At 33.3% G+C, this 20,697-nt stretch overlaps 1 protein-coding gene across 3 annotated transcripts in view; it reads right to left on the bottom strand.

Annotated features, from left to right (window-relative positions):
* EPHA5 (EPH receptor A5) overlaps window positions 1-20,697 on the bottom strand; it is a 340,313-nt gene that overhangs the window by 259,110 nt on the left and 60,506 nt on the right. For all 3 annotated transcript variants that reach the window (XM_077755696.1, XM_077755697.1, XM_077755695.1), the window contains exon 3: window positions 2,059-2,722. In XM_077755696.1, the coding sequence (XP_077611822.1) occupies window positions 2,059-2,722 (664 nt within the window). The remainder of the gene's footprint in view (window positions 1-2,058; window positions 2,723-20,697) is intronic.

The raw sequence follows: 20,697 nt of genomic DNA, 5'->3' as shown, positions 1-20,697 counted from the left end.
AAATTTAAAAAATGCACAGGTCCTTTATACCCTCTGCCCATCTGGATGAAAACAAAAGTCACTGTGTTCTCCACAGAAGTGGCCACATACCATTCTCTAAAGTGACATAAGCAAGTAATCAAATTCAACTTGTTGCTTTATAATACTAGTAAACATAATTTTTAAAACAGTAAGATTTGTATTGTAAATATTTTAGAGAAAATAACGAAATGTATTCAACAGATTATGTTTATTCTCCTGCTTCTGATTCTACAATTACATTTATCTTCACTTTACACTCAGACAACCATTTAAAAGAAAAGATAATGGTAGTTAGAACTTTCCTTCACATCTATTCCCAAATAAAATATAATTAATTTCCATAGCAAGTTAAAAATTGTTTCCAAAACATAATTTTGATTTAATAAAACTTCATATATATGTATATACATATATAAAGGTATAGAGTTGCAGACTACATAGAAAGACAACCATAAACTTAATTGTAGATGATATTGTAGGGATACAAAATATGAGCTGATGCTGAAAAATTTTTTTTTAATTTATTTTTTTGAAAGAGACAGTGCAAGTCAGTAAGAGAGAGAGAGAGAGAGAATCCCACAAGGTACAGAGAGAGAGGGAGAAAAAGTGCAGAGCCCAGAGTAGGGACCGAGCTCGTGAACCATGAGATCATAACCTGAGCCAAAGTCAGATGCTTTCATCAACTGCACCACCCAGTGTCCTGAAAAAAAATTTTAAAGATGCTGCAATGTGTTTCTAGAGAGAAATAATTAATCAAAGTCACTATGATTTACAGGTCATTTCCCTAGTTTTGATCCCCTGGATCTATGATCAATTTACAGTCAGTCCTNAGTTGGAGCTACCAGGTGGGATAAGGGGACTTCTCTGTACTTGATTTTCTCTTCAGTTAATACTAAGTCTCACAACCTATTTACCATGTGCACAGCATGGTGAAAACAGGTTCATAAGGATGAATGAATTTTTTTAAGTAAAAATGTTTTCTTACTCATAAGCTGTTGTTCACTTTGACATAAAGTACTAACTTGTTCCCAAAAGTCATTGACAAACATCTAAGTTGAACTCACCACATTGTGGACAAAATAAGGATATTTTCAAATGAAGAGGGAGCATACATGGTCAAGTTTCAATTAAAATAATAAAACAGAAAAAATTTCCCCAAGCATAAATTACTTTGAAATAAGCTTTTTGTGTTGGTTCCATTTCCAAAGTTATTTCCTTGGGTACTACTTACTATGCATTCAATATTGACTTGTAATTTTTTGTAATTTTCTAAATGTTTATTTATTTTAGAGAGAGAGACAGAGCATGAGTGGGGGAGGTACAGAGAAAGAAGGGGACACAGAATCCGAAGCAGGCTCCAGGCTCTGAGCTCTTTGCACAGAGTCTCACACAGGGCTCGAACCCATGGACTGCGGGATGATGACCTAAACCGAAGTAGGAGGTTTAACCCACTGAGCCATCCCGCCTCCTCTGACGTGGAAATTTTTAAAAGGGAACTTGTAATAGCAATTATACATGAACAACAAAGTGAACTAAGTATTGTCAGCTGACAAGCATTTTTGTATGGGATTCTTATGGCTGAATTTATTTCTGAAGAACTTTTAAAGGCAGTTAAAAGCATGCCAAACAAATCTCACCTAACACTTGCATTTGAATTTTATATAGCAAAGTAAGGGTACTACTTTCTCTTCATGGAGAGACAATACTTCATACCAGAAAATACTCACGCAAAGAAATAATCCTTTGGTTTGAGTTGCTCAAAAATAAAACTTCTGAAAGCAAAATGAATATGAAATACTACATTGCAAGTAAGACACTCTCTGGGTATTAATTATGTATATCCAGTAAAATAGTACATTAAATCTTTGATCGTTGCCAGAAATTTTAAAATTCTAAGAGAGAAATCAAACTTGAAAAGAAATAATCTCCATAAATTAGCGAAGTAAAAGGTCATCTGCTTATAATCATTGGAGGAAATACATATACATGATCCAACTGGCGCAGACAGTGCCTGCAGATCTGCAGGCAAATTCTTACCTTGACAGGTGCCATTTTTTTCCTCATATCCTGCCTTGCATATGCATTTCCCGATGGGCACCAGCCACTCCCCTTCAGCGCTGCAGTGCATTTTGGGTGGTTCGTCCGTCACAGAATGGTTGACACAGGAACCTGACACTTCAAGCAACTGCGAGGAGTCAGCTCCAGTGATTGTGTCAGGGAACACAGCCAAGTGGCGCACCACAGACGGGCATTTTTTATAGTACACACGCACAGAAACCAGAGCAATGCAAGCACCCACATCTTGAAAAGCAAGATAAAATCCTTTTTTGCTTAGAGGTCCTACATCTCTGACCTCTGTATTCAGTTTCATAACCCGGTCACCAAGATCAAGCTCTGTAAAGCTTTCATCGGCAGCAATGGTATCAATTTTGATGTACTGGTTTTCCTTGATGTTTCTCCCATTCTCATCATCTGACTCAAAGTAATACATGTTAAAGGTTTCCTTACAGGTTCCCAGTCCTCCAGGAAGACTGTTGCAGTCCCGCAGAGTAAACTTGAGTTCTATAAAGATTCTGGAAGCACCTTCGTTGGAAATCCAACTGGTCAAAAGCCAGTTATTCTGATTCTGTTCCATAACTTTGCATACTTGGTATGTGTGGATAGGAGCATAATTTTCATCAACTTCGCCAATCTCTTCCCACTGTATAATATAAAATAGAAAGAAATTGTCTTTAATACTTAGAAAATTGTAAAAATAGTCAAAGGAAATTATTTCAGATCTAGAAATTTCTGTCACCTTCATCTATGGTCTTAGGAGAGGGAGTTCTATAATGAGAACTTTAAAAATACCTTTTAGAATAAGTAAATTAATAGGACAATATTCATTGTAACTCAAAAGTTAACACATACAAATTTCAGGGAAAAAGAGTATGAATTTCAGAGAAAAAGGAGAAAACTGAATGTGGGTGCAGTTAACAAGGAGTAGTGAAAGGATGTATATTTGGAAGAAAATTAACTATAAAAGCTAAGAAAGTATATAAAATGTGACAGAAAAAAGAAGTACATTAAAAAAAGATAATAGTAAAATGCAGCAAAAATGGAAAAACGGAGAAAAATGCAAATCCACATTTATTTAATTCTGGCATATTACACATAACACATCAATGTAATAAAACATGAAAGAAAATTCATTACTTTAAAAGTAAAAATAGATGCTTATTTCATTTAACTGATCTGATTAGGATTCTTTTGCAAATTGGACAGCTAAATGTTTATTCATAGATTTATCTATGAAATATAAGCCTAGAGACAGATATAAAATAGAGACAAAAATTATAATGAAAAGCCTTATCATTTTGAATACTGAGATCTTATTATATCTTGGGAATGCATTAATTCTTTTTACCAATGCTTTATTTTATGTTTAATGACATTAAGAGTTTGGAATATATATAAAATACAGAAAAAATTAACCATGATTCATATAGCCTCCAAAATATTAGGTCAAAAAGATCTGAACTTATCGCTTTCCCAATAAAATTCCAGCTTTGAGACTTTCAATGTACCATAATCACTTCCTAAACAATATAGAAACAAATTTTTATTCTCCATAAAGATGTTATTTTAATTTAGGAAATTTATTTTAACTTGTATAGAATCTGTGTACAAAATTATATATACATATTTTTTAAATCTTTAAAAATGACCCTGAAACACAGATAGCAATGAAATCATACTGACTTTCAATAAACCCAGACATTAAATATTATAGATACTAAACTTCATCTCTTTAGATATGAAATTAAATAGAACATTATTTCTCGATTCCGCTTAACTGACAAAGATGTGAAAAATGTGGAGTCACAAGGGATGCACATAAATCGTGTACCTCAGATGGTACCTCTCAAAATTCTAGCTGCCATCAGACAGGCATAAGTAAAATGTGCTGAGGGAAAACTGCTGAGCTCCTTCAATTCACAAGAAAGAGACATCAAGATTTTATCTTAACCACTTTCACATCATGGTGTTAGGTGAAGCCTTAGTCCTTTCATTTAATCTCACTTTTGTCTTCTCTCAAAATGTACATAAACTCTACTTAGTCTCAGATTTCCAAAACAGCTTTCTATTTCAGCATCTGTCCCTAAACTATTTACATTATCTTCCTGAAGTGATCCAGCTATCAATCTCTTTATTATAAATGGTTACTGAATGCCATTATTAATATTTCATGCAAAAGAGCATGTCAGCCAACCATATAAAAATAATACGAATGATAAACTATTGTACCAAAATCAAATAGATATATATTCTTTGAATTAGTAAAATAGAAAATGACATCAACAAATTTCTTCTCTGAAAAAAAGAAAATCAAAATGTTACTTTATCTATATTTTAAACTTATTTTATAACAGTCTTCCAATACAAAACACAGATTTCAAATCTTTGACCTTAAATCATTTATTTAAAAAACTATTTCTGCATCATATATTCAACTGCTAGCAAGGAGGAGGAATTGAACCAGTAAAAGGAATCAGAGAAACAGCATCTTCCAGGATTATAATGTATGCAATTCAGTCTTTGTACAAAGTCCAAGGTATCTCAAATATTATTAAAAATGCAAGTCAAGCAGCACTCAACAAGGCAGCTTAATAGTTACTGCTTCAGGTGATAATTTCAAAGTATGTGCATAAGCATCTATTTCTCTGAAAATTCCCAATTAAGAAGAGAAAAACTATAATTTTCTTTGATGTTAGAATCTATCACAGTGGAATTTTATTTATTTTTCTTTTCAAGTGTCCAAAATATAAATGAAGGCTCACATTTTCTATTTTTAATGAGTGAATAGAAAGACTTTAATTTAAATAATTATAGCCATAAGCCATTCAGAAAATCAACTAGGTAATACATGCACATTTCCCTTAAATATCTGCTCTTATGCAGAGACATATGCTAAGAAACAAACAAAAAATTCATTTATTTTGGACTGACTAGTTGAAATAAAACTTTGAATTCTTCCAAATTATCTTCCTTTTTAGTACAAAGTGGGCATCTTACTGTCCTCAACAAAAATAATACCAATAAGGAAGAAACAAAGGGGATGGAAAGAAAATAACACAAACCAAGAACTTAAGAATGTGGCAGGTCTATTCCTAGACAGGTTTGCAAATGTCATTTTAAGGAAGCTGTAGTGGTTTACTGAAGACCACAGATAGAAAACACAATATTTTGGGTTTAATTTTGTTGAATATCATATGATCCCAGAGTTTACTAAAAGTATTTGTTGCTCCTTGATTACTACAAGCAATGTGCCTGGACATTTTGGAAATGTGGTCACTGCAATAGTCTTTTCGTAGGCTGTAATCTTTTCTTCGGGTCTGGCCACACTTTGAGGCCCACCCTCTGATCGCATGCTTTTCTTTATGTTTGGTTCCTCATTACTCATATTTCTTTGTTTTAAGATTAAAGAACTGGTTTTACACAGTCAGCTTAGGCTGACTTGATTTTTCCCCCCAAATGCATGGCTTGCTGCTTTCCCTGCTGGGCACTCAAAACTCTAAGGCAGTTGCTATTCCAATCCTAAGCTGGACTGGGCATCACAAGCCAGCCATAGTCGTCAGAGCAGTGGAGAACAAAAGGAATTCTTTTAATATCCATTTGTTTATTATAATAAACGTAGAAAAGTTGAAGTTACCAACTTTGCCTACCCAAACCATTAAGAACTAATTTTTCCTTGACTACCTTTCTCATCGCCCTAGTAACTTTCTTGCCCTAAACTCTGATGGTCTGTTATCTTGTGAGCACTGCTCCCATTTACTATCCTCTGGTCTATACTTCACATCTCTTCCCTTCAGAACTTAAAAGCACTGTCTCAGACCACACAACCCAGTTGGAACCTCCCCTTACATTCCATTCTCAGATACACAGTAGGAATCATCATGTGAACAGTCTCTATTTGAATCTTTCAGGTTATCAAGGGGTGCCTATTGACTCGTTCTGTTTTCAATATTGTGTTTCTATGTATCTTGCTTCTACAGAGGGAAGGAAAGAGGCCTGAATAGAAATACGTGCATGGTTTTATACGGAGGAAATATTATCAGCCTGAAGCCCCAGTTATAGTCTCTGGTTTTACCTTCTATAGATACATAAACCGAGACCCCACAACTGGCACTGGTTACATAATCTATAGAGAGAACTGAAACTCTCTATTCCATTCATTGAATACCCAGTATAAAATATTAGAAGGGGTATTAAAAAATATGGCCCTACTGTTGTTCATTTTAGAAATGAGGAAATTGAAAAACAGACAAAAAAAAAAAAAGAATTTCCCAAACTCACAAATGACAACCCTCTCCATCTGGGCATCCCCTCTGCCTGTGTCTACATCTGTCTTCTTGGCACTTTTCTGTCCTTGATGTGTGTATATGTGTGTGGGATTCCTTGATACACTGACATCAATTGCTACCCCACTCTGTTAAAATGAAATTCACATTTGTTTCCAGCATCATATAACTATAAACCTTTCTTCTTTTTTTCCTTTTATTTCTCTCTTCTTTACAATTTCTCTTTCTTTCTTTCTTTCTTTCTTTCTTTCTTTCTTTCTTCCTTCCTTCCTTCCTTCCTACCTCTCTCTCTCCTTCTCTCACTCCCTTTCTCTCTATTTCTCTCTTTATACACACACACACACACATACACACACACACACACACACACACTTTTAATACTCTGAAACACATATATGAAAGCAGAGACTTGGTTGACTTCTTCTCTACCATAAATCAGAGTCTGATACCACAGGGTACAGATTAGCACACTTGATAAATTTTTCATATGAATAAAAAATATCAAAGATTTATTAGCCCAGACAGCTGCTAATTCAAATATGAAATAATTCAAACATGGTAAATAAATGATTTCATGATTTGTCTTCTGTGTTTGTTTGAACAAAGATAAATTTTGTTGTGTAAACTGTCTGAATTTTACAAATTTAAAAAAGAAGGAAAGTTTATAGATTCATGTTATTTTCAAAATTAATCTTCAATAAAAAGCTCTAAGCATTTAAGACATATTTTTATTCTAATAATTCATACAATTATTTTGAGTTCAGTTTTGCATATGAACATGTAGAACTATTTTTCATTAGCATTACATTTTAACAATTTTAACGTATAGCTTAGTTTAGATATGTTATTTTTTCGCTTTACACTCACTTTCTTCACTATACTATACAGATATACAGATTAAAAAATCCAGAATATAGCTTATCAGTTAGTGGCGCTATACTTTATTTCATATATTAGTCAAACAATATTAGGGTTCTTTTAGTGATTCTCTTTGGCAGAATAATATAAAAATACAGTTAAAAATCAATTGCTTCCAGTTTTACTCTGAATACCCAAAGTATAACTTTATAGCAAGATATTGTTTACTACAAAAATCTTTCTCTGAATACAGGAAAAACTGTATATTATCCTTTCATATCACAATATTTTGTATACTGCCTTTTGAAATGCTCCAAAAAGAAATTAATTTCAGGCTTCCTATTATATTTAAAATACTTTTAGATGTGATTTGCAAATGTGTGTGTGTATGTCGGCGTGTCTGTGTGTTGTATGTTTGTTAACTTCACTGAAGGTAATCTGATCTAAAACTACTAATTAACTGTTGTTTTTAAAAGAGCAGTACCTTCTCATAATCTTAGAAATTGGCTGGGAAAAGTTTGACAATGTGCTCAAGTTTGGAAGTAAGGCATTTAACCTATTTTAACTAGTGAGCAATACATTCCAATTTTTACCTCATAATATTTTTCCCTAAAGTCTAGAATTTCTGGAAGCTTCCTGTTATGCAAAAATCAGAGGAAATACAAAATAAAAAATCAGAAACTTCAAACACACTAAAGATGTTTATTATTTCATGTTATTTTTTCTACTATTTTTATCTATTATACTGATTAAAATTAGGCAAAATACATTCAAGTAATGACCTAAATGAATTGCTTATTTTTGTTTTCCCCAGGTGCATGATAAACAATTGCTAATATTCTTCCCCATAACATTTTATAAGACTTACTATGTATGCTCACATAAAATCATTATGTTTTTCCTTTCTGTTGGATGTACAATTGATCTCATTCATCTTCTGTGCATGCAAAAGTCAGCCATAACCTAAGACATTCAATCCAGGACATTTCCTCTGAGAAAAACTAAACCAGAAAATCCTCAAAGAGTTAAGGGACTTAGGAGAAAAACAATGGCAGAAAAGATGAGGAATCCTATTATTGTCAGGACGAACTTTTTTTTTATATGTTTATTATTACTAATATTTGATGTGTTACTGTCAACTACAACCATTCCTCATTTGGAAGAAAAATAGTATTTTTTTTTTTTTATTTCTAGGAGAGAGAGAGACAGCGTGAGCAGGGGAGGGTCAGAGAGAGAGGGAGTCACAGACTGAAACAGGCTCTAGGCTCCGAGCTGGCAGTCAGCACAGAGCCCGACGCGGGGCTCGAACCCACAAACCGCCAGATCATGACCTGAGCGAAAGTCGGACGCTTAACCGACTGAGCCACCCGGGCGCCCCTGAAAAACAGTATTATTATGACTAGTACATACTGGGTACAAATACGAGGTCCTGGTGGGCCTTTCTGTCCAATGGCTACCCCAATGCTTAAACACAAGTCTCACAAATAGGAGAGCAAACTTTGAGTTGGGTCATAACGTTTTGAAAAACATTTTGATGTAATTTAACTGTAATCCTCACAGATGTTAAAACCTCTCAACTCATGTAGTACAGTATAGAACACAACTACATCCTTTGTAGATAAGTAAACTGAGGCCAAGAGTGATTGACATCTAATCTGACACTGTTTTCTCCTATTACAGGGACAAAGTAATGCTGCATAAAATACAGTGGCACTTGAGATCATTTTAGCTAATAAAAGAGAAAACTTTTCATTATCTAATAAACTAGGTAATGTTGTTTTCAAAAGATAAAATTGTAGGCTGTTGTTAAAATTATAACACACATCCTTCCTTGATTAATTTCCCAACTGTTGGTCAAGACTATGCACAATCCATTGAGTAATAGAAGCAGCTTGGTTTTTATGCACAATGGTAAGGACAAAATTATTTAAAAGGAATATAGTATAGAGTTTCTGTTTCAAAAATTCAATTTATCTAATAGCTGTAGTTCTATAGTAAAATAAATATGAAAGATATATAGACTTTCAACAAAAACAATTTGAATCAAAAATCTTGTTTCATTTCCTCAGTAATATGGTATAGAAAAAGACTGCAACAGACATTTGATGTGCTTAAAACACATCACTTTAAAAGTCACAAGTATGATATAGAAATACTGCTAGAAATGGCTCAGTTAATTTCTGTGTATGAATAAAGGTGAAGTCAGTTACTTTATTGCCCATGGAATAGTACAAATATTTATGGGCTCAAATTCAATTCATCAAACAAATAAAAACACTTGAGAAAAACAAAAATTAAAATTTCAAGTTTTTTTGAATATTTTCATGGGGAAAATCACAGACAATTGAGCATCTGTACACAACACTAAACAGGGATGGCAAAGTGGACATTTTTTCCCCTAGAAAAAATAATTCATAGTTCTTTTCTTGGCTTTAATGTTGTAGTCAGTAATTTTTTAAAAAGGAAAGAATAAATGAAAAGAAACAAATCAATTCTTCATTTGTTAAAAAAAATTATCCAAGTGCAGAAGAAATTAATTGGAGAGAGGAAAATCAAAAGGACCATATCAGACAAAATATTCACAGAAAAGGTCATGATTTTAGCAAAAATTAGTATTTCCTAGTAAATACTCTGATGAATATAATCTGAAAACAAAAAGAAAATGTATATATCATGAATGCTTATAAATGTATTGTTATTCCTCATTTAAGAAGGCATATATTAAATAGTTTCAAATAGAATGATAAAATGTGTCATAAATACTTAAGTTTTAAAATCTGGCTTTTTTCCTTGAAAATTTCACTTAGGAAAATGTATCAAATGGTCAATGATAATTTAAAAGGTAGCTAAGTGGATAAGTATGCCTGAAATTAACAAACTAATAAGCTGAATTAAAATCTTAAATTATTTCATTAGCGTTTCATCAAAAAGCAGTCCCATTAAATACGATGCCCGTTATCTAGTTTGTCAGTGATTTTGTGGCATGAGCTATACGTTTAAAAGAAGCAAATAAAAACAAATAGATTTATAAATCCCTTATCTCATTTAGTTTCATTTCAGTTACACTGTAAATGAACATCAGGCTTAAACTATAGTGGCTTACCACTGTCTATTTTCTATCATGTTATACCTAGAAATGGTCAGTCCAACATTTGGTAACACATAAAACTGTGAGGATATTAATAATCTTTCATGTTATATAACAAAAAAGTTTATGTAACAGTGAAAGGTTACATAGTCTGTGAGTTTCTATCTTTCTAAAGAAATGACTGTAATTTCAATTACATACTTACTTAAGCAAGAGTACATATTTACCATGATTATTTTAAGATCTAAGAAGTAATATGTTTCTCTTGTTTCAGGATTTCACAGTGGACACACACATCTGTAACTAAACACACCCCCTCCCACATATATACAAACAGTAAAGAATTCCTTCATGACAGTCACTGTGAGATGTTAAAAATAGTATTCCTAGTGTTATTTAAAAGTATATGGTCTCAATAATACTTAAAATTTCAGAGTGACATTACCAATCTCTTTAATATAAATTTTGCCCTCTCATAAATTGCTACAAATTCTGTGGGGGAGCTTTCTTTTCCAAGCAACATGAAAGTTTCAGTAAATGAGGAAAAAAAACTATTTTACTTGGGATTCAATTTAATGAAAATAAAGTATATTAACCTTTGGTGCACTTAGTGTTTCAGGCAAAATAGATGCAGTTATACCCTTGCTATTCTGGCAGGAAAAATAAAAGTTTCAGTAAACTTTTTGCAACTCTGGATTATTTATCCAGCCTATAAAATATACCAGAACATATAATGTTGTATGTGTTTTATCCTAGTCTTTATCCTGGTCTCATTTCTCAATAGATAATATTGCATTTATGATGTAGGCCTTGACAACACCAACCATAAATCAATTCCATATTTCACATTAATCATTCTCTTGTAATCAGTGGCTATTCAACACAAATTTCCATCTCATTTTTTTTGTTGTTGTTGGAAAACAGCCACAATTTGAGTTATTCAAATTTGAGATATTACGTTGCCTTAATATGGACTAAAGTCCACTGCATACACTGGCAACAGCTGTATTAATGAAATTATGTAGAAATGGAGGCAGTCTACATTTAGTTTGTTTTCCAGTCCAGAGCTTGAACTTCCATACTTTTCAGAATCCCAGTGCTTCTTTCTTTGATATGGAAATAAAAGAAGAAACAGTCACAGATCCATTGCAAATCCCTCCTCCTGCATTTGTAGAGCCTTGTCTGCATTTCTTGCTAAAGCCAAGAAATTGACCTTAACAAAAAATAGCCCCTTGAATAAAAGCATACATTTCTTTTTTTTATTTAATTATTTATTTTGAGAAAGAGAGAGAGAGGGAAGGGCAGAGAGATGGGGAGAGAGAGAATGCCAACCAGGTTCCACACTGTCAGCAGGGACCTCATAACAGGGCTCAATCTCATGAACCATGAGATCATAACTTGAGCAGAAATCAAGAGACTGAGAGTCGAATGCTTCATCAACTGAGTCACCCGGGGCCGTAAAAGTACACATTTCTTACCAAAAACTTAACATGGACATTGAAAATGTTTAGTGATAGTTCTGAAATGACAATTTCAAAATTTCAGTGTTTACATTTACATGTTTTTTTTGTTCATTAGTTCAATGCAAATTTAATTTTGATCTATATCATAGGAAATTTATAACAGGGAACACTATCTGAAGACAATGATGACTAATATTTATAGAAACTATTTTATCTATCAATTCAATCTAAATATTTTTTAAAATTTTTTTATTGTTTATTTCTTTTTGAGAGAGACAGAGACAGAGTGGGAGTGGGAGAGGGTCAGAGACAGGGAGAGACACAGAATCTGAAACAGGCTCCAGATTCTGAGCTGTCAGTACAGAGCCGAACACTGGGCTCAAACTCACTGACCGTGATATCATGACCTGAGCTGAAGTCGGACACCCTACCGACTGAGCCACCCAGCGCCCCTCAATCTAAATATTTTTATTGAATTTTATTAACTCTGTAATTTGGAAATAACTCTGAAAATTGATTTTTCTAAGAATTCTAGGCAAATATGAAATCTTTAAAGCATTAGTGGAACTGTAACAGTAGGGAAGATAAATCTTACATTTGTTCTACCTATTTGGGTCTTCTGCCCAAATTTCTTTCCTTATCTTCTTCTCTTCATATATTGTTTCTTTTGCTTTGTTTCATATATTGTTTCTTCTCTCTCAAGAAATTGTTTCTTTCTTAGATTAGTAACCATAAATGGGAATAATGAAATTAATTTTGTAGTTTGATTTTAATCTTAAAATTAAAACAAGCTATTAACTGCCCTTTAATCTGCTTATCAACACAATCGTCTTCACTAGTATATTGTAGTAATTAGAAACATGATAACAGGTAAATCTAGTTAATATACAGACATAGACTTTTTTAGCCTAATGAAGCTCAGATGTTATTTGACACTTCACTATCTATTCGTAGATGAGCAAAGAAGACTTTTGATATGATAAAAAGTATATTCATAATTACAAGAAGTAATTATTTCTGACCTTTTTTATTCTTTTGTTTGCTGTACAACTAATAGCTCATCTGGTATATAACTAACAGTTCCTAGTAAAGATGGTCCAGGGGGCTCCTGGGCATCTCAAACTCTTTGTTAATATTTCTTCATTAAAATTTTGGTTGATTATACTTAATATAGAATGAATTTATATACATTTAAATGTGTGTTTATTAGGAGAAAAGTAGGCAGGTATAGAATCAAGTTTTAAAAAGGTTATAGATAACAAGGATTCTTCTATGCAGCTGGTGGGAGTATGTATTAGTAGCCAAATTTGGGGAGCTCTCTGGCAATACATGACAAATTATTACTTTTTTAACTAGGATTTCACATGTGACTAGAAATACCTATGTCAAGATGTTACCTGCAACATTGTTGGCCAAGCATTAGAAACAACTTACATGCCATTAATGAGAATGAATAAAATGTGTTATATTCATAGTGTACATCATTGTACAAGAGTAAACATTAATTCTTTTATGTGAAAGTTACAAATATATGATATGGGGAAAATGAAAATTTTTAAAACACTAAAGCATTTAACTATTCTTTTAAACATAAATCAAACATACACAGACACATGAGAGAGAGAGGAGAATTGAGAGATACAGGGATGAAGGTCTGGAATAAAATGTTACACAATTAATGAACAATATCAATAGTATTAGGAATTCAGATTTATCTGACTTCAAAGCTCATGTTTTAATTCACTACAACATGATGTCTCCCAGAGGAAGACAAAGAGTTTGTGAAAATAATCATTCCAAGGCAAACTAATAAATGGAGTAAAGTCATTCTCTGGTATTCTTTCCAAGTCACAGCCATATTTTTTTTTATTTCCAAAATTCTACTCTGTACTTTATTTTTGTTTCTCTTTAACTCTGAAAAAAAGCTATAGTTATTAAATACTGTCATTCAAAGTACTTTCACAATTAGAATCCCACTAAATATTTTGTGTAAAGTAAATGTTGTTAATTTTTATTTGTTTATTTTTTAATTCTAGTATAATTGATATACACTGTCTTATTAGTTTCAAGAGCACAAAATAGTGATTCAACAATTCTATACATTACTCAGTGCGTATCACGATGAGTGTACACTTTTTTAAAACCTTATTTATTTTTGAGAGACAGTGAGAGAAGGAACAGGGGAGAGGCAGAGCGAGAGGAAGACACGGAATCTGAAGCAGGCTTCAGGCTTTGAGCTGTCAGCACAGAGCCCAACATGGGGTTTGAACTCACAAACCATGAGATCATGACCCTAGCCAAAGTTGGTTGCTTAACCAACTGGGTCACCCAGGTATCCCAAGATGAGTGTATTCTTAACCCCCATCATTTATTTCACTCATCCACCCACCCATCTCCCTTCCGTCAACTACCAGTACAAACTGGTACTCTCTATAAGTAAGTCTATTTTTTGTTTTTATTTCTCCCCATGTTCATCTGTTGTTTCTTAAATCCCACATATAGTGAAATCATATGATATCTGTCTCTCTAATTGACTTCTTTCACTTAGCTTTATATTTTTTAGATCAATCCATGTTGTTGCAAATGGCAAGATTTCATTCTTTCCTATGGCTGAGTAATATTCCATTATACATACATATATATATATATATGTACACCACATATTCTTTATATATTCATCGAAGGATGGACATTTGGGCTGCTTCCATATCCTGGCTATTGTAAACAACAGTGCAGTAAACATAGGGGTACATATATCTTTGCAATCTTTTATATTGCAAACAAATGGTTGTAGCAACAAAACTGTGGAGTTCTTCCTAGTGTATCTCTTTCTAAGATATTAAAATCAAAAGCTTTGACAGCTCTATGCATATATATAATCTGCATAGTATACACATCTGTATAGTAAAACTATACAATAAATTATCCCATTAAGTGTTATATATTATATAATTTTCCACACTTGCATTGCCAAAGAACTCATTTATTTGTAACACATATGAGCATTCTGCTGAACACTCCACAGCACATATTTTGGGAAATTCTAAGTTATGGTGTTGACTGACAATTGCTTTGTTGTACCTACTTACTGTGATGCCATATAATAATGTCTTAAATTCCGGCTACTCCACTGTGACATATTTTTCACAGTACCTAATTTATATTCCTTTGTCAGTTTACATGTCTGTATCCTCCAACAGATTCACTCAATGACAAAGAAACATGTTGTCAATTGTTTGAATATCCCCAATGTTTAGAATTATGCCAGGGGAGTTGTACAAACTCAATGTGTATTTATTGAGTGTCTATACATACGAATGAAAGAATGAATAAGTGAACAAAAGAATAAATGAATGAAAATAAAAACAGCCATCTGATTTACTGTTTACTCAGTGATGCGCTGGGACCTACAGCAAGGGAACAAAAAGAACTTTCAAGTGAGTTATTTCTCTCTCCTTTTTCTAGAAGCAATTTAGTTAGAGAACACTTGGCATGTCAACCCTGAAATGTTGCCAGCCTTTTGCTCCGGCCACTATTTTATTCCTCTCAATAATAACTCCCACCAGAAGAATGGCAAGGAAAGAAAGAGAAGGTTAAACTGAATTCTGTCAAATGCTGTTAAGAGTTGGCAGCTCCAGGAAAGGTTTTATACCAAAGAGAATTGAATCTAGTCGAAAAGGAGGCTACCTGAATCACTATGAATTTCATTTGTCTGTGTATCTCTGTTCCTAATTATCACTGGTAAGTGACAGTTGGCAAGTCCATGGAGGTCTCAGAAGATTATCAAATTGTATTAAGTGTTTAAAACTCAACATTTAAAAACTTCAATGATTCATGCAAAGAAAAGCACAGTGTATCTTATGTGATGTTGAGGCTTGCTCTAACTAGCTTCTTTTCTTTTCACATAAGATGTTAAAGTTATATCATGAGATCTGAAATTTCTATCGTGACAAGATCTAATTAGTTAGGCTGAATGTAAAGTTCAAATGCTGGAACATAGATTCTCTTTCACTCACCCCCACCCCCATAGACGTATACATATATATGAGCCCCTAATGATTCCTGTTCACACACTCCAATTCACCTGGCCCAAATGAAGAAGGTAAGTTGTAAGACAAAACAGAAAAGTTTCTTTGCTATATGTCTGATAAACAAGATTTAGACTCTCAATAATTCTTTGACCAGATTTAATTACAATCATTTTAAACAGTACACCATATGGAAAAAAATGTGAAAAATTTAATTATTCCAAAACGTAACAAAGCAAATACTTATTGGAAATTTTTTAAAAGCAGAAAATGTTTTCTAGATCTCAAGATGCATAATGAAATTTTTTGCTTTAATTGAAGGTCTCAGTGTACTTCTCACAAGAATTTAAAGCCATGTTTTAGAGCTAATCACCTTACAGTATCATCAAGGCAGAAACACTTTTTTAATTTAAAAACTTTCTTTAATGTTTTCTTTATTTTTGAGAGGCGGAGAGGGGCAGAGAGAAAGGCAGACACAAAATCCAAAGCAGGCACCAGGCTCTGAGTTGTCAGCACAGAGCCGGATGAGGTCTCAACCTCACAGACTGCAAGATCATGACCTGAGTCAAAGTCGGATGTTAACCGACTGAGCTACCCAGATGCCCCAAAAATATTTTCCTGATGATCTTTCTCGAAGTAGTTACTGTACACTTTCATATAACTTTACTGCGGAAGCTGTTCATTCCCGCAACGAATTACTTTATTTATTTTTATTTTATTTTATTTTTTTATGTTTATTTATAGAGAGAGACAGAGCATGAGCAGGGGAAGGGCAGAGGAAGGGTGGGGAGGGAGAGGGACACAGAATCAGAAGCAGGCTCCAGGTTCTGGTTGGTCAGCACAAAGCCCTACACAAAGCTCAAATCCACACAGAAACCTAACCGGGAAATCATGACCTGAGCTGATGTGGACCCTTAACCAACTGAGCCATGCAGGCACTTCTTTGCAATGATTTTTACAGAATAATTAATATGCTCTGATTGTCTAGTTTAATGTTTTTCTCACGTTCAGCAACAAAGTTTATACTTATGTTTATGAGATGATTGCATTTAAATTCTAATATGTTGCCATATTTAAACACTCTATAACTAGGTAGAGCTAATAAGTGAGTAAAATACATACTTGTTCTAGTCACAGAAGGATGCCACAAAAGAGATCCATGAAAAAAATAAACTGATCCCATTGACAACCTGCCAGCTATTTGCACATGTACACTCATTTATAACATTTTATTATCTATATAAACAGTTTAATGCTTCCTACATAACTGAAAAATGATGTCTAACAGGGACTGTAAATTATATTTGAGAGGTTAATGTTCTTCAGAATTTCATAAATCAGTATTAGATAAACATACAGATATACATAATTTTAAGCATTTAAAAAAATCTGGATGATCTTTGTTAGAAGAAAGGCATTAAAAGAGGAGCTTTGGTATTTGATAATAGAATGTAGAATGTTATCCAAGTTACAATCACTAACCATAAAGAATATTTTGACTACAAAAACTATATATTGACATTAAATAATTGGATTTGATTTATGCAGCCTAGTTTTGAAAGTGTACCTCTAAATGAAAAATGAATAATGACTGAGGTAACTTGTTTTCTACTTAAACTACCTTAACTCAATTTTTTTCCTCAGCTAAAATACCTTAAAGGTGACAGTATTAAGCATTCAGCAAGAGATATACCAAGTAAGTCCTCATTAATATATATATATGTATATGTATATGCCAGGTTTTCCTAGGTAACATCTTTGTGCACAGAATTCCCATTCAGTTTAATGAGGTCATGCTTACATAAGTATATATACACACAGACACACAGACACACACATGAACTTAATACTTATATATGTAAATTCTACTGAATCTCTTTTTTCTTCCTATTTCCTTCTAAAATATTTTTCATATTAATAACTCCTCTTTTTTCTTAATTGATAATACTACTGTAGAGTTCTTTTTTTATTCCCTAGCTCAATTTAGAGACCTACAAAGAGGTTTCTAAACACTGGTTTAATCATCAATGATGCAAATATATCTAGTGGTTATTAAAATATGTAGATTTGAGGGTATTGTGCTTGACCTACAGAACCCAGGGACCCAGGAATATGTATTTTAATAACACATGATGATTAATAATAGTTTGAAATGTATTAAAAACTTAAAATGTGCCTAGAACTTTTCTAAGTGTTCTACATATTTTAACACACATTATCTTCACCATGATCCAGTGAGGAAGCTATTATTATTTAGGTGGGAAAACTAGGAAAGTTAATGAATTGTGAGGCTGTGGCTCTGGTACTGTCACTGCAGAGTCCTGACTCTTGACCTCTTGTCATGTACGCAGTCTCTCCTCGTGAGTCTAATGTCTAACTAGATTCCTATAAAAATGTCCAATAAATGTGAACGACCTATACTACACTGAATCACAAATAGTTACACTGTGCCTGTGTCTCAAATTAAGCAAAAAGTTCCATGAGAGGAAGAATACCATATATCCATATTTTGGATCCTTCAACAAAATACTTGAGTTCTTTGTAGATATTTGTTGAATTGATTCTTCTTTTCAAATCCTCCCAGCAGAAATCACCAAAATCAAAGCACTAAGGAAACATTACATAGCCAACCTTCCTTTCATGATATAGCCTCTTCTGTCATCTGACCTACATACTTGCTCCTACATCTCAAGCCCATTTATTGAGTCTTAATTTTTAACACTCATTTTTATGAGGAACAATTCTTGTCACCATTAGCTATACTATTTTCTTTATTTTAGGATTTTGAATATATTTATGTTCCTAAATTTACTATTTGATAAGGTTTGTGGTTGACATTCCAGAAACTACACAGAATGATCAAAACTATACCTCATCTTAGTATAAAGCCCAGATAATGCCCAGGTTTCAGGTCTGGAAACACAGATAAAGAAACTAAATTGCATTAAAAAGAATTTATTCTCTTTCCCTCAAGTTATAATCTATACACACACTGTTTTTTTAAATATATTAAGAGTTAAATTAACACAATGTTCCTTCATTATACTGGAATCCTATTCAGTTTATTTTTGTTTTTGTTTTTCTCTGTGGAGCAAGTGACTGCCATTTTTTAGCTAGCTTATAGAGATATGTTACATTTTAATTTTTTTTTAGTTTTTAAATCTACCTTCTTTATATATTATGATAGATATACAGAATCAACAGTCAAAATCTCCCATCTATAGGTTTATATAACCCTTTCTAGAAGAATCAAAGTCAAATAATATTTCAGCTCTTTAATGGGATTACATATATTGCTGTGAAATGAAAGCAGCCTATTAAATTTTGTTTAGCTAACAGTTTGCTAAAACAGAAAATAAATTAAGATTTTTCTGGGACAGAAGCGCCTGGGTGGCTCAGTTGGTAGGTGGCCAACTTCAGCTCAGGTCATCATCTTTCACTTCGTGGTTTCAAGCCCAGCAGCTGTCTCTGTGCTGACAGCTCAGAGCCGGGAGCCTGCTTCAGATTTTATGTCTCCCTCTCTCTCTGCCTTTCCCCAATTCATGTACTGTCTCTGTCTCTCTCTCTCAAAAATAAGTAAACATTAAAAAATTAAAAAAATATATTTTCTGGGACAAAAAGACACAAATGTACTCAGAAAAGAATCCAGGTAACTTGAAGAATCAGATAATGAATTTTCATAAACTTGCACGGGCCTTAATGCCTTCCCCATTTATGGATACAAAATGTAACACAGAAGGTGACATGGTCTTTCTTTCTTACAGATAGGCAGGAGGAAGAACAGGAAGTGAGGAATAAATATTCAGGGAGTAACATGCCTCAATACTTACATGTGTATCAGACATTCATATGTATCTCTATCAATGGATTTTTTTCCACGATACATTGAAACTCATTAGGAAAAGCAATGGAGTAATTGCTAACCTCAGACATTGGTCTTGGAAAAATGATTCTCACCTTAATCAGCATAGAGCCAAGTTTGAATAATGAACACTGCAGTCATGCTCAATGAAGTTGAAGAACAAATAAAGTGAAATAAAAACATTGAGGAACATCACTTCTTTTTACAAATTGCTTCCTTCTTTCATATGCTAGCCAACTTGGAAGTGTGTATTTACCAGAAATGGTAAATAGTAAATATTACTGTGGCCAGAAGTGGGGTGAAGTTAACAAACGTATTGGTATAATTGGTATAATGACTCTAGATTTTCAACTTTATGGAGATAAGACATTTCATTTTTAGGATATTTTATTTCCAATGCCAAATACAGTCACTGGTGAACAATAAGTAGGTGATTATACTTATAAATGAATATTTATAACCTATATTCTCCATTAGACTATGAGCAACATGAAGTCTTTCTTTCATTTCTCCATTTACAATATGCACAGCACCAGTACAAAAAGGGTTTATAACAAATGTTATTTCATTGAACAAATATATGGAGGCACCAAAAACAAAGTGGAAAATGCTCAGAAATCACAATCCATTCAAAAAATTAAGATCCAGATCTAGAAATAAAATCAAGTGCCCAGGGATAAGAATGTGAGTTCAATATTGGGGTACTCACAGAAAACTCTTCCACAGGGTTCTAGCATGTAATGTTTTTATTAGAATTTCTACTATGTTGGCATATTTAATCTTGGGATAGTCTTCTGGGTATTTTCCTATATCTAATATTTGGCTGTGTGTGCCTGTATGTGGATGTGTTTCTGAGCATGTTAGAAATTTGGAAAAAGTGGGGCGCCTGGGTGGCTTAGTCGGTTGAGCGTCCGACTTTCGCTTAGGTCATGATCTCGCCGTAGTGGGTTCGAGCCCCGCGTCGGGCTCTGTGCTGACTGCCAGCTCAGAGCCTGGAGCCTGCTTCGTATTCTGTGTCTCCCTCTCTCTCTGACCC

The sequence above is a fragment of the Crocuta crocuta genome, unplaced genomic scaffold (assembly GCF_008692635.1).
Source record: "Crocuta crocuta isolate KB4526 unplaced genomic scaffold, BGI_CrCroc_1.0 scaffold192, whole genome shotgun sequence".
Taxonomy (NCBI): domain Eukaryota; kingdom Metazoa; phylum Chordata; class Mammalia; order Carnivora; family Hyaenidae; genus Crocuta; species Crocuta crocuta.
The sequence above is the reverse complement of the archived record's forward strand: the minus strand, read 5'-3'. Positions and strand labels throughout refer to the sequence as shown.